This window comes from Dryobates pubescens, chromosome 17 (assembly GCF_014839835.1).
Source record: "Dryobates pubescens isolate bDryPub1 chromosome 17, bDryPub1.pri, whole genome shotgun sequence".
NCBI lineage: Eukaryota > Metazoa > Chordata > Aves > Piciformes > Picidae > Dryobates > Dryobates pubescens.
Window position 1 is genome coordinate 15,681,766 of NC_071628.1, and position 14,812 is coordinate 15,696,577.

At 38.1% G+C, this 14,812-nt stretch overlaps 1 protein-coding gene across 7 annotated transcripts in view; it reads left to right on the forward strand.

Moving 5' to 3' along the window:
• TCF12 (transcription factor 12) overlaps positions 1-14,812 on the forward strand; it is a 170,835-nt gene that overhangs the window by 58,631 nt on the left and 97,392 nt on the right. For all 7 annotated transcript variants that reach the window (XM_054168947.1, XM_054168949.1, XM_054168944.1 and 4 more), the window contains exon 6: positions 508-610. In XM_054168947.1, the coding sequence (XP_054024922.1) occupies positions 508-610 (103 nt within the window). The remainder of the gene's footprint in view (positions 1-507; positions 611-14,812) is intronic.

Below are 14,812 nucleotides of genomic sequence, written 5' to 3' on the forward strand. Positions count from 1 at the left end.
CAAAATGACTATTAATCTGTACCATTAATAGCAGGCTGCAAGGGGAAAAGGAATTTCTTCTTCTCATTTTTGCTAACATTTTTTCCTAATGTCAGTGACTCTTTCTAACCTTTTTACTGTGTTGTTTTATTAATACAAACAGAAACCTGAGGGGGCGAAAAATCAGTTGGGAGTTCTTCAGACTAATTTTATCCTCTCAGTGGTTAGTGATTTAAGACTAAGAGGATTCAAATATCAAAATATCTCTCTGTTGTTCAATTTTTGGTAATATTGTCCACAAGGATACATCTTAAGAAATTTTGTGCTTTCTTTTTGACTGGGGAGAAAGAAAAGGGGGAGAAAGTAAAATGTGGGCAAGTAGTAATTTCTATGAGATAGACCTGAAAGCCAACTTTTGTGATTAATGACCAATTGTGACTCTGCACGTTTAATTAGGAAAGTGTCATTGCACTCAATTAGCTGGGCTGCCAAATAATCTGTTTAATACTCTGGTCTTTTTTTCTCTAGGGTTTTGCAGACAGTCCTCATTATGGTGATCACTTGAATGACAGTCGATTAGGGCCTCATGAAGGATTGTCCCCAACACCTTTCATGAACTCGAATCTGATGGGTAAGTAGGTAATTCTTTACGAGTATCCCCTCAAAGCCTCTTTGGTCAGAAAGAGACATTTTTCTTTCCCTTGACTAGGCCTGACGTGTCAAGCATCTGGAAGTTCTCCTGTTTCTTGTAGCAACACTGACTTTCCTATTGAAATCTTTTTATGTTAGGCAAATGCCTTGTAAAGGCCTTTGTCCAGGATTTTTTAGAAGGGAAACACCTAGATTTTCTTAATTTAATCTAGGAAGCTGATATATTTTGTTTTGAGTTTTGCATTTTGCTTGTAAATCCTAAACTACTTGGAGGCTCAATTTTGCCTAGCTTTTGCTGAGAAGACATTTATAGCAATTTTAATTTGTGTATTTTAATAATTAACTTTTCTAACACTGTTGATTTCTGAACAAACTCCCAATTTACTTTAGGCCTTTCTTCAATTGAAATATTTTAAGAGTTTGTCTTGTTTTTAATTTTCTCATTTCTTTGACACTTGTGTTAGAAACATTGTCACATCTAAGAAATAGATGTGAACTCTTATTCTACTGGGCACATGGTGTTACTATTTCTAGGACTGTGGGTCTTGAATGATTTCTGTTACTGAAATTGGAAAAATAAGTAAGCAAAATGTGTATTGTGATGTGGGATTAGGTAATGAAAGATTTTTTTCTTCGTTGCCTGCACGTTTATGTTACCTGAAACATGTTACTATTTAGACGGCATTGTTTAAAACTCTTCTTCTCTATTCCAATTTAGTGCATGAAAATGTTGATAACAAAATACTTCTTGTTTGCCCATACACGGTCTTGGGACAAGTGTTTTGTACCTTAAACTTAGGGATGACTCCATGTCTGAATTGTGAATCTGTACGCTTGACAATGTTTCACATAAATTCTGTGTCCTGTAGACGTGACCTATTTTGTGATCTCAGTATTGTCCTTTTAAGACATAGCCATGGTAATCTAAGTGGATTACCTAAATCCAAATCCTGGTGGTCTGCAATTTCTTTTGGAAGTCTTTCTACTTTGCTCAGTCTTTGTTTACTTCAATTTTCTTGGAAATAGAGACAGACAAAATAGTTTTGTTTAAACCTTCATACATAAACCTGAAAATACGTAATTTTACAATGTCCATTTGTAGACTGTTTTTAAGAAGAGTGTGCATCAGTTGGCCAGTGATTCCTATATCTGAAAACAGTGAAATCAAAGTGTAGTTTCCCTTAGTTACTTTGAAAGCAGTGCAGAGCAGCCCAGTGCTGTTTCAAACAGGCTGTCTTTTTAAACACAGGAGACTAGGTACGTCTATTGCTTCTTTAGTATTTGGATCTATAGCACATATGGAATGGCTCTAAGCTTTATAACTGATACTGATTGTTGTTTTTCAAACATATAGCAAGGTTTTTTACTATTTTTTAAATTTGTAAAAGCAAACCATTTGCTCATGCTTTTAGTTCGTGTTATCTGATTTCTAAACAACATGAAGAAAATAAATATATATAAATATATATTTTTTTCCTTCATATAAATATATGAAGAAAATAATTGGTACAACTGTGTCTTTTTCAATGTTATTGAGGAGATGGCTAGGTGATTCCATTGCATATAATAGAATTACATCATTAATACAAATTTGAGAATAAGCCCCATTGAGATTGTTTTGTAGAGTGAATTAATGAGTTGCAAGATGTGTATGCATCAGTCACTCAAAGCAGCTGTGAACTGAAATAGTTTTGTAATGCTTTATAGCTAAAAATTCTTACGGGTTTTATTTTTCTGGAGCAGTACTACTTAATTTCCTTCTGTATGTGGCAAAGAATTGCAGAACCCTTTCAGTAAATACCTCTAAGAAATGTACCTCTCAAAACTTTGAAAGTATGCTGTGAGTTTTGGCTTACAGCAAAAAATATATTAATTGGACTTGTGTTATAGTACAGGATACAGATTGGTATATTTTCATATAGTGAATTTTTGCAGGATGTCGTAAGTTGATGCTTCAAGTTTGAAGAGAGCAATGATAAAAGCTACATAAACTCACTGAGTGGTAGTTTCCTCTGTAGCACCACTATCTGTATATAGGTTGGGTGCTTTAGTCTATTGAAAGAAATAGAAGATTTCCTCTTAAGTTTTTTACACAAAATATCACAGTTTGCTAGTAGCAAACTGGGGACTTGTTCTAATAAACAGGACGAAAGTGTCCATTTTGTTACTTTCTGCATATTATAGTTCAAGTATTTTTTGTATTATGCTGTGATCTTCGGAGGTTCAAGTGAACTGGAGACTAAGAACATGAATGTAATGAGCTCATAGGAGACAGATTACTAGGGTAATAGGAGTGATGGAGTGTCTGGGGTTCCATACTGGACATGCAAGAAAACATCCCTTCCTAATGCTATGTCATGACTGAAATACTTCTCTGAAATAGTTAAAAACTATTTAAAAGAGGAAAAAAAAAAAAAAAAAGAGCAACAACATATTTCACCATTACTGTCAACACTTAAGAGCATCATTAAAAGAAAGAATTGTGTGTCGAGGGGATGTTGTTATTTTGTGTATTATGTTCAGCCGTAAGCATATTTGCCTGAAGAGATAGCGGATTATAAAGTGCCACTGTCTTTCATGATGGAGCTCTCAAACATTTTAATGATCTCGTACATTGCAAAAGAGAGAAATTTTGTCTAACAAGAGTTGATAATGATTCAATAATGAACAATTTGCCACAGAAAGATGCATTTCCATATTCATTTAGATATTTTTTGAAGTGTTTTGCAGAGGAAGTAAAGCTATTATGTGGGATTGGTTAGTGTTCTTCACTAATGAATTCCAGAATTATCCTGTTGATTTGTTAATATAAAAAAAAAGAAGGTCCATTTCTTGTTTTTTAAGTAAAACCACTGAATCCTCTTGACACCATTCATAGTCTGTTGGTATCCCTTGAGATTTGGAGAAAATCAGGCTAAGATATATTGATGGTATTGTAGCTCCGTTTACACATGATAATCTTTGCTTATTCAACACTTTTGGTTTTAATTACATTCTAGAAAACTATTCACAAGGATATGAGATTCTTTTCTCTGTAATTATGCTGCTGTTAGTACTCTGTGTGCAAGTAGAGGTCAGTTTTTAGTAAGGTCTTTGAAGCATGTGATGTTGTATCTTCTGTTACTGGATGTTATTTTACTGAGCTTTTCAACTTCTGCTTACCAGGAGGAAATCAAGCAGATCATTCTCTAATAGAGCTTGAAGGGTTTTTTCTTGGCCAGTCTTGAAAATCTGAAGTGGGTGACTTTGTTTCTTACTATACATCAGTTTTTTTCACAAAAAGTGGACAGGATAAAGGTAAAAGTTTCATGTTCTGTGTTCATTATCTGTGTACTACGCAGTTCCGCAAGCTTGTACATGACAAAGAAGTCATGGCAGAATTGAATCAGTAGTGAGTGAAAAGACAGTGGTTTAATCTTTAGTATGCAGTTTTAGGGCCAAGCCCAGAGAGTGGTGGTGAATGGTGCCACATCCAGCTGGCAGCCAGTCACTAGTGGTCTCCCCCAAGGATCAGTGCTGGGCCCCATCCTGTTCAACATCTTTATTGATGATCTGGGCAAGGGGATTGAGTCCATCATCAGTAAATTTGCAGACGACACCAAGCTGGGGGCAGGTGTTGATCTGTTAGAAAGTAGGAGGGCTCTGCAGAGGGACATTGACAGGCTGGACAGATGGGCGGAGTCCAACGGCATGAGATTTAACGCATCTAAGTGCCGGGTTCAGCACATTGGCCACAACAACCCCATGCAGTGCTACAGGCTGGGGTCAGAGTGTCTGGAGAGTGGCCAGGCAGAAAGGGACCTGGGGGCCCTGGTTGATAGTAGGCTGAATGTGAGCCAGCAGTGTGCCCAGGTGGCCAGGAAGGCCAATGGCATTCTGGCCTGTATCAGGTACAGTGTGGCCAGCAGGAGCAGGGAAGTCGTCATGCTCCTGTCATTCTGCCCCTATATTCAGCACTGATCAGGCCACACCTTGAGTACTGTATCCAGTTCTGGGCTACTCTGTTTAGGAAAGGTGTTGAGTTGCTGGAACGTGTCCAGAGAATGCAACAAAGCTGGTGAGAGGTCTTGAGCACAAGCCCTATGAGAAGAGGTTGAGGGAGCTGGGGTTGCTTAACCTGGAGAAGAGGAGGCTCAGAAGAGACCTTCTTGCTGTCTACAACTACCTAAATGGAAGTTCTAGCCATGTGGGGGTTGGTCTCTTCTCCCAGGCGATCAGCACCAGAACAAGAGGACACAGTCTCAAGGAAGAAGTCTCAGGGGAAGTTTAGGCTGGATGTTAGGAAGAACTTATTCTTAGAGTGATTGGCCATTGGAATGGGCTGCCCAGGGAGGTGCTGGAGTCACCATCACTGGAGTTGTTTAAGAGGAGACTGGATGAGGCACTTGGTGTCATGGTTTAGTTGATTAGATGGTGTTGGGTGATGGGTTGGACTTAATGATCTCAAGGTCTTTTCAAAGCTGGTTAATTCTATTCTATTCTAATACAAGCTTGCATGTTGAAATCAGTTTCTTATAGTAGAGGGATTGTTCTTTCAAGTTTTCTTTCAATTGTACTTCCTTGTTTTGTCATTTTTTTAACTAGTTACTTTTAATTGGCTCAGTTTTAGAGCTCTGGGTGTTCCTGAACTAGCTACAGGGTTTGACAACCTATAAACTAGAATAACTGGGAAGTGTTGTAATTGGAAGCAGTGTGGGAATGGAGGATTTTAGATCACTTGGATCTTCCTGACCTCACCTGCTTACTAACTGCAGAGCTGGAGTCAGTGTCTTACTTCCTATCATCTGTTGATAACCCTCACCTTTTGTTAGTGTCCTAGTAAGATGGTGATTGCGCTTCTCTTCCTAGCAAACTCCTGCTGTGTATGGCCATGTTAGTTCCTTATGGCAATATAGTTTAACCATTCATACTGTGAAATTAAAGGTTAAGCCTGATTCTTGTTCTGACTGACATAAATAGGTGAGAGAACCAAACAGTCCTCTCTAATGGAAGCAGAGTAGTACATTTTGGGTTTTTTGCAGTGTGGCTTCCTTTAATGTTGCTTGTACTTAATGTGCTTGAATCACTTGGGTGGTTTGTCATCAGGTGTCACAAACCAGGGTTTGCAGGTAATTTGCATATATACACACCATTTGTTTTACCCTCTATTAGTGTTTAACTGTCTCGTACCAGTGTAGCAGGTGGTTAATAGGTGTGTGCTAAGTAGAAGCTGCTGTGTGGAGCAAAGAGCGGCAGGAGCAGAGAAGTGCTTGATGGGTTGAAGCCAAATTCCATTAATTTTTAAAGGAAGTCTTTTGAGTTACTGTGAAGCTTAAGACTTGCTTTGTGGATTAATCATACAAATGAACCATCAGTATCTGGATTGGGATGCCTTCTGATTTCAAAGTTTCTGTTCATTTAACTGACTTGATTGCTTAACTGTGTAAATTTCTTCAGAATGACTGTGCCAGTGCCTCTTTTGAACTAGCAAAATTATGTCTAGTTTTTATTGTAAAATTTATTATTTGACTTGTAAGTTAAGCTTGGACTTGTAAATTGGCTTGGACAGAGTGGTAAGAACATTTAGGGGCATTTTTTGAAGCTGCATAGCACTGAAGCCTCTCTAAGCTTTCTAGTGTTGATATTATTCTTGAACAGGTGTTACAAAACCTTTTAAACCTTTGTTTGGGAAAGCTTCTGAGTAAAAGATTCTTGAACTTCAAAATACAATTAAAAGAAGGCATGCATCTGAATTATTTCTCAGTTAAGACTCTAATCTTCAGGGAAAATGCTAGCTTTCTTTCTCAGTAGCCCTTCAGTAAAGGCATTTTGGAATAGAGAAGAGAGCTTGTTATCAAATGACTTCATGATGGTGCAGGCTATACTAGGAAGCAAGCAAGGTAAATAGGAAATGTTAAAAATCCTACCATTAGAATTTTTGCTAAAAATTTTGGTTTAATTACTTTTTTGTAAGGGAGTCGTAGCTGACATTGTATTTGTCCAAAATAATAGTTAAATTTGTTTGAATTGCCTTCTTGTAGTCATTACCAACTTAACACATGGAATAAAATAAGCATTACAATGGAAATGATCTCGAGAGACATGAGTAATGGCAAAACTGATCTCAAATAACTTGTATGCATTTGCATCAGTACCAGCTTGGAGAGTGGTGGGGACAGAATATTTTATATCCTTCAGAGCATTCATTAGGAAGAAAGAGGAAAATGTTAAAAGAAGAAAATGACAAAATACGGACACAATAAAGATTGACAAGTGCTTCAGTTCTTCTCACTTTACTGGAGAGGGGCATTAAGTCAAAAGAAGATTGTACAAGGATAGCTAATAAGCTTCACATAGTGCATAATTATCTGTCAAATATTAGTATAGGTTGAGAGTTCAGGAAACTTTTTTCTTAGTAAAAAAGTTGCAAGTTTAAGAACATCCACAATTTATATTTGGGAGTACTGTTCTCCTGCTCAAAGAAACAGACCTGCCACAAACCATAGACAGTAAACTTTCCATACTGGGAAAGTTCCTTCCAATTCAGTTTACAGTAACCGACATCGTACAGTTTCACAGTATTACTTTTACATTTTATCAAACCACTAATTGTTTTGCTTATCAAAGTTAAAAATACCAGGATGACAAATCATCTATATGTAGTGGATCGTGGCTACTTTTCCCAAAGTTAGTGTTGCCATTGCTTCACCCCAATAAAACTTCATGTTTTGTTGCTTTAGATAAGGTTAAATTTTTTTTTAAATATTCATTTTTTTTCCAAATGATTGCATATAATTAATCTGACAAATAGAAGATTTACATTTAAATTCCCTTCTAAGAATGTTTGTTTTCCTTTTGGGGCATGTCTCTTTGCTTAATTGATTGACACTGTTTTAATACGATATTATAAGTTGGCCAAAAGCCTAGTGTGAATTTTGTAGTATTTTGGGGGTTGTAATGAAAATTTCAACCCCGGAGTAGTATTTGAAGTTAAATTTCAGTGATCTTTTCCTCTCTTCCAGATAATTATACATAGCATATATGAATATACATCACCATAGATTGATATTTTTTATTTCATTTATTTATTTATTTTAAATAATGCTACCTAACCTCTTTTTCTGGGGTGTTTCTGCATCTGGCTATATCCTGGCCCTGATGTGGTGTGTTGGGCAGTGGCAGGCTCTCACTACTTGTACCTGTAAAACCTTGGACCTGAGCTGCTGTTTACTGCTGGCACACAGCCACTCATCTGCAGGCTGAAGCTTTCTAGAGTTGTGATATTTCGTATCTATTGGTACAGTTTCAGATATTTTTTTCCCCTCCTTTTTCCCCAGGTATTACATTAAATAAATTCCACTTGCACCAAAGAGTTGCTCTCATCTGCTCTCCGTTTTTCTTTCGTGAAAGCTAATGGGTTTCTGGGAAATTAAATTACACAGTCATTTAGTGACAGTGCTAAGTGCAGGGCACTTTTACCCCTGGGTTTTTGCTCAAAAGAGTGTGTGTTAAGCTTAGTTTTCCTTTCTGTTTACAGTAATATTTCAATCAAATAGCTTTCCTAACATTTCTTTAAATACAGTCATACCTCAAGGCTTGCTACAAATGCAGCAGGGGGGCTCACCTCCTATGTAATGTTATGCTGTAGCAGGTGCCTGCTTGTGCTTTCTTCCCCCTTGAGACTTTCATCTCCATCCTAGTTAGCAGCTGCGGCAGAGGGGCCCTGAGAGCCGTCCTCAGGTGGTGCTCAGGTGTGGGTCTGCCAGGTAGGAGCAGGGTCACAGCTGCCCTCTGCTCCCCTTGCTGCCACTGCTGGCAGGAGGCCTGGTGCCCTGCTCCCTGCCTGCCTTCAGGAAGGTGAAGAAGGGTGAGCAGGTGCATTGCCACCTCCCCCCTCCACATTGCTCATCCGCTCACAAGGGAGGATGCTGGAGTGCTGAGGTAGACTACTGCTAACGAGTGTGGGAGCAGTCTGCAAGTTTTGAAGATTTTTGTAATCTCCACATCAGTGCTGGAGTTGTTTTCAGGCTACGTCTGCAGTGCTGTGGTTCAAGGGAAAAAAACAAACAAACAAAACACAGGAAGATTTTCTTTCTGTCAAGTAAGAAACTGAAGAAGTCTGCCCTTGAAAATCCATTAAGCAATAGGATTTAACTTTGTACTAGGAAAAGCCGCTGCTGCTTCCTCACTGTATACTACCAGTGCCATAGGTACCCTCAGAAGGCTTCTGGGAGTGTCTGCAAATCCACAGCAGGCCCACAGGTAGAACTCCCATTTCTGGTGGCCCAGAACCAGGTGCCTTGTTTGCTCTGTGCTCTAATAGGAGAAGAAATGAGATCTGGTGTTAATGATGTTGGAGGAAGACGAAAAGATGTTGCCTTCTTCAAAATGGTCTCATGCTTAAATCTAGATATTTTTTGTCATATTAAGTAATTCAGAATTGCCAGTCTGGGAATTTAAACATGCAAGTCTGTGGCTTTTAATTATTTTAATATTTATTTCTGATAAAATCTGTTCTGCAAAGCTTGGGTTTTAGTTAATGGAGTCTTATATAGTTGAGTGTTGATTTATTCACAGTGTGCTCTGCCTCTGCAAAGGGGAATAAATAGTCATCTGATGAAATTTTAAGTCTTGCATTTCCTCTTTGTTATAGCATGTCAGTTTAGCTGCTGTAGGGTATGTTTATCTGTTACAAGGCTCATCAGTGCATGAAATGCTGAAAGGGCATATTTCTCTCCTGTGGTTCCTGCCATCCCTGGGCACTTGTAGCTGTGTTCCAGTGGATGGGATCAGCTGGCTGAAGCTGCAGGATTTTAAATTTCTGTCTGTCTGAAGGCGCCAAGCTCCTTCCCAGGGAGAAGGAAGGGAGGGGGTGATTCTTTCCCATACTGGTGATGTAACTTCCCCATGAGGCAGTTGCTCAGGGATCTACATAATAACTATTATGTTCAAATAGGAGACTGTAGAAAGCTCACTGGTGATTAAAAGATAATTTTGTAGTTTTTCATAGCTTGTCTTTGTTTTGCAACAAAGACATTTGCTTATCACCAGGTGCATAAAAATAATTTACTTAATCTCTACTTTGTTCCATAATTTTATGTTGGGTTTGTTTTTCTTTTTATTTCTTTCATGCATGTAGCTGTAGCCTGTAAATTGCTAACAGTCCAGTTTTTAATAAACTCAGTAGCTTGTACCCAGTGGTTGAATTCTGAACTGATCAACCAAAATGTTGTAACTAGACTAATTGCACCATAATAAGTGGCTTTTGTGATTTGGGCCATTCTAGTATTTGCATTAATATGATTTCAAGTTCCCATTCGTTTTCTTTAGGAACAGGATTGTGGTGAGTCAAATGTTTGTTACTGCTGGAAACCTGGCCCTGTTTAGGTACACAGACACTTTGGAAGGGAAAGCAAAAAGATGAAATCAAACAAGTGAGCCTGTAAAAGAGATACTTTGGTTTTGTAGGTGCATTAAGGTGTTGGACCTCTAATACTGTTGGTTTTCTGAGTTGCCTGAGTGGCCTCTGCATTTTCCATGGAGTTTCCCTAGAGCACTCCCAGCTGCTGTAGATATGCAATGCTTCAGCTGTGTAGTGGATTAATGCAACAAGCATAATCAAAAGGAAACACTTTAAAAAAAAATTGGAAATGTTGTCTGGACACTTCCAGTTCAGTCCAATATTACACTGAAGTTTTGTTTCTGAGAAGTGGGTGAAAGTTTTTATGTAGCAGCAATGTGCAGAAGACCAGAGAAACTGCAACTCATTCTGTTAAGTGATGGTAATATCTTGCTTTATTTGCAAGGGTTTTTTCTTAGTTGCTTTTTACACTTTTCTGAAGGCTAACAGCACTGTGGCTTTCAGATGGGTGTTCGACTTCTGTCACTCTAACGCCTGTATATATATATATATATATAGGGAAGTTAGCTGAAAATGCTGCAGAGTTCTCTTAAGCATCCAGATGGAGGGTCACTTTGAGAAATAGAAACCTTGTTATCTTTATGTGTGGAAGCTTCACCAGGATGGCATTTGGTGGAGGGAAGGTGCTGTTTAGGAGTTTTTTTGGAAGATGCTCACAGGGGTCCTCCATCTGAAGATGAAATAAGAGAGAGTTGATACATCATTTTATGTGATGTTGTGTCGTATACAGGATTAAAAAACCTGACAATGTCTGAGATTGCTGCTACTCATTCCTTTAAAGGAAGCATTACTCCTAAGTTCAGTGATGAAGAAAGGTTCACTGAAATGGGAATAGGGCAAACTCAGAGTGATGACTACTGAAATAAATTGAGATCGATTTCTACATTTTTTTACCGAAAACTGCTTGAGGTCTAGCCATAAGCTTCAAAAAGGTAGCTGGGAATCAAGCATGCTAAAATATGTGATGTGTGAATGTAAAATGTGTAAATTCAAATTGAGATTGTACAGACCATGTGCAAACCCAGGACTATCATCACAATAGCTGTAATGAAATTTGTTTTACTTCCCAGGGTAATCGGGAGCACTAAAATAAGCCTGGCACTTCAGACACAAATGCAGTACAAATAAGGCGTACTGCAGTTTCTTTCTCTTATACAGTTGGACCTAGAACTCTTTGAAAGTAATGTGACTTGTTACCAGTCCCATAAGCTTCAGGGCTGATCCCTGACATCTGAATTGAACACCTCAGTGCATGACTGTATCTTAAGTAAATTTATATTGTGTTTAAAAGAAGTTCTGCAGAGATAGGAAGCAGTGTATTTGTATGCTCCTTATCAGAATACTGCAGTTTTACGTACGTGCTCTTCATCAGAGGAGTCAGGTGAAGCTTACCTTTTCCTGTGACAAAAGTGAAGCATACTATATTTCTGTGAGAAATAACACTTTTGTTTCTGATGGGCTAAATGTCTTTCGTATGCCGTCATTTATTTGTTTCAGGTATTGCTAGTCCATTCCAAGCTGTCACCTCTCTTTGAATTAATTTATATATTTATTGAAATTCTTGAGAGGCTTTCCAACCTAAATTACAGGCTGATTGCCTTGCTTAAACAGGAATTTACAAAAATTAAGAAACACGGTTCTGTAAGATTGTAAGTTTTTCCTAGCTTAATAGTTGCATTACCTTACTGAAATATAGTAGAGAATCTTCTTATCATGGTGCCTTAACTTCAGAGGAGTTTGCAGAAGCTTGTGTTATAGTGTAGATAGCATTTAGTGTGCCTTAATATGCTACCTATTAGCTGAAAAGTGACTTCTTGGGGAGGGCATATTTATGAGAATTTTTTTTCTTAAATTTTAGGGTTGCATTATACAGTTTCAGGTTTGAAAGATACTGTAATTGCTACAGATACTTGAGATCAGAAACAGATCTTGCTCACTTCTCAGGATACAATTCTGTTTTACTTTGTGCTTGGAGAAATGTCATCATTTCACCTGACATGAATTAAATCTTTCCTCTCATTGATAGGTGAGGTGACTTTTTCCCTCCCCTTCCCCCAGCAGTGCTGTGTTCTGTGGCAAAAGACCATTGCTGAAACAATTTTTCTTTACATCTTCAGGTGTTGATATTTTTAAGCTTAAGATAAATGTCACTAGCGTGACTAGTGTTTAAAATACTACTTTATAAATAACAAAGCTGAGAAGTCCACATGCCATTTTTTTCCTCAGGTATCTGAATCTGTCGCTTTTCTGGGTACTTGGAGTTGAACCCTGAGAGCCCAATCTGAAGTCACTTGTTCATGCAATGCTTAAGCTGCTAACATGTTGCTCTTGCCCAGCATATTGGGGGCTTGGGAGTTACTTTGTTTTGTTTGACTACTGCGTGCTGGGAGGAGGAGTGATGATTGGTTTGTCTTTCTGGTGATTGGCTGCATTTCCTTTGAATTTTTTTGTTCACTGCTTTTTAGCCATCACTGACAATTTATAAACAGTGCATGTTTCACGATGATTTTAGCCTTGAGTGCCAAACAACTGTATGATTTTGTTCCTTTGTTAGACAGCTATCTGGCACTAAGCCCTGCACACAATTGGAATGAATATGTTTCTCCAGTATACATGTCTATCCTTTATTTCATTTGTAATTTTTGCTGTTACATTAGAAATCTATCTTTCTAGAAGTATGATTCAAAAGATACATGGTAATAAAACCTAGCAACTTTGTAAAGCTGTCAATGAATTGAGTAGAAGCCCGGTCCTTTAGTATTTTGGAGTGGGGGACAGAGGGAGAGGGGCCAGATGAGAAATACTGCTCGTTTTCATTGGTTCAGTGGCACAGTTGCAAACTATGAAAAAGAATATGGTTTGTTGGCAGAAGGAAAAGGCCCATGTGTTTCTCCAGTTGGTAATCATTTTATGTAGGATAGCGTGCTTATTATACATAATAAACAGTGGGCTTTCAGCAGTATATTTAGAAAGGTAAACTTAGATTTTAAAAATACAGAGTATTTTCTATATTGATTTCTTTCATTTTATCTAGATAGAAGAAAATGCAGGGCACAAATACCTTCAGCTCAAAATTTAGCTGTCTCTTTAGTGCTTGGTTGACATTCTGCAGTATGAAGGAGGCAAGCTTCCCTGCTGCTTGTACTCCTCCGGGTTTGTTTTGTGTGCCTTCCCCTCTTCCCCCAGCACAGATACAGCTTGGTCTTATGATAGAGGCGTAGTGCAAATGCCAGTAAACCAATGTGAAATAAAACAACACATTGAAAGGCAGTGATTCATTGGGAGAAAACCTTATCCAAGCCCCGGCAGCTTTTTTTTTTCTTCCTCTTTTTTTCTTTCAACTTGTGCTCTAAACCATCATTATTCCGTTGATACTGAATTTCAGCCCTACTGTTGAAATGAAAGGTATGTTTTTCAAGTTGCCACTGCCCTTGATGATACTCTAATGTTGCTTTCTTGTTTGTTAATGCAGCACAATTTTGTTATTGATCCGATTTATTTCTTAAACAAAATGCCAAAACATCGGAGATAGAAAAGAATGTGGACTTTTAATTTGTACTGAAATTATCAACAGAATAATCTGTCCTCAGGTTTACTGTGTGGTTAAACTTGTATTTATGTTTCCTTGATTGCACCTATCAAAATCAATACGCTGTTCCACCTGAGTACTTCTGTAAGGCTTGTATTCAGCTACACTTGGGGATTTTTCCTGTCTTTACCTGGCATGTCTGTCTTCCTTGGTCTGTTGACTTTTTGACTGTCTTAAGAAAGGACATTTTTTGTGAATTTGTGCAGATGTATTGCTCTTGGTAGATGTATTTTCTGTTTCCTTAATCTTATCTATAAAGAAAATAAAATTTTAGGTTCTGTTGCTGCTCACAGAAGAGTAATTACTTGGTTATAGCACTTGACTGTTTGAATTTGGAGCATGTCCTTCTTCACATTTGCTCTTGTTTTGTTTTATTCTTTGTCTGTGAATTTGTTCCTGGCCAGTGCCATAAGTGACGTAACGTAGTAGAGGAGGACCCACAAGTGTGGGTCACTTGTGAGACATTTTTACATTCAAAATTGGTCTCTTTTAAGTGATCTTTATGTGCAGATTCTGAAGAGGAATACTATTTAGTACAGTAAATATTCTCCTCATGGGAGATTACTGTGCACTGGTCTTAGAAGATCAAAACTGCCTCACCTTGCAGTGCTGGTGTGGTAATGCACTCTGATCATCACTCTGAAGAGCTAGAAGTTGTAGCAAATTATTAAGCAAACAATAAAATGTTTTCAAGCGGATAAATAATCATTTATGGCCTTGTTATATTGAAAGAAGGAATATGTGCCAGATATTGAAACATCCTTCAGTTAGACTCTGAAAGAGTGAGTGTGAAGGCAAAATGAGTACAGATTTCTCTTTGTGATGTTAGGTCAGCTCCTTGGGCTCAGACACGCTGAAGGGGAACTTCTTGGTTTTCTACCACAAAACAAATTCACGTACACATTTTTAGTGTCCAATGTTTTGTTATTTAAAACATGCCCTTTTTCACCGAAGTTTCTGAGATGTGTGTGGATGCTTTTCAGAATGCTTGATCCCTTGTAGCATGTACCATGCTGCTCTAGGCAAGAATCTTTAGATGTCACAGTCATCTTGCCACACATGATGAATCACTTTGCCTAAAGATTTCCTGCCCACAAAGCCTCTGGGGTGGCTCTGTCCCCTTAAGGATGTTCTGTTCGACTAGCCATCTGAGCTTACTCTGCTGTGACCAGTTTGGAAAGTATTAAATTCAA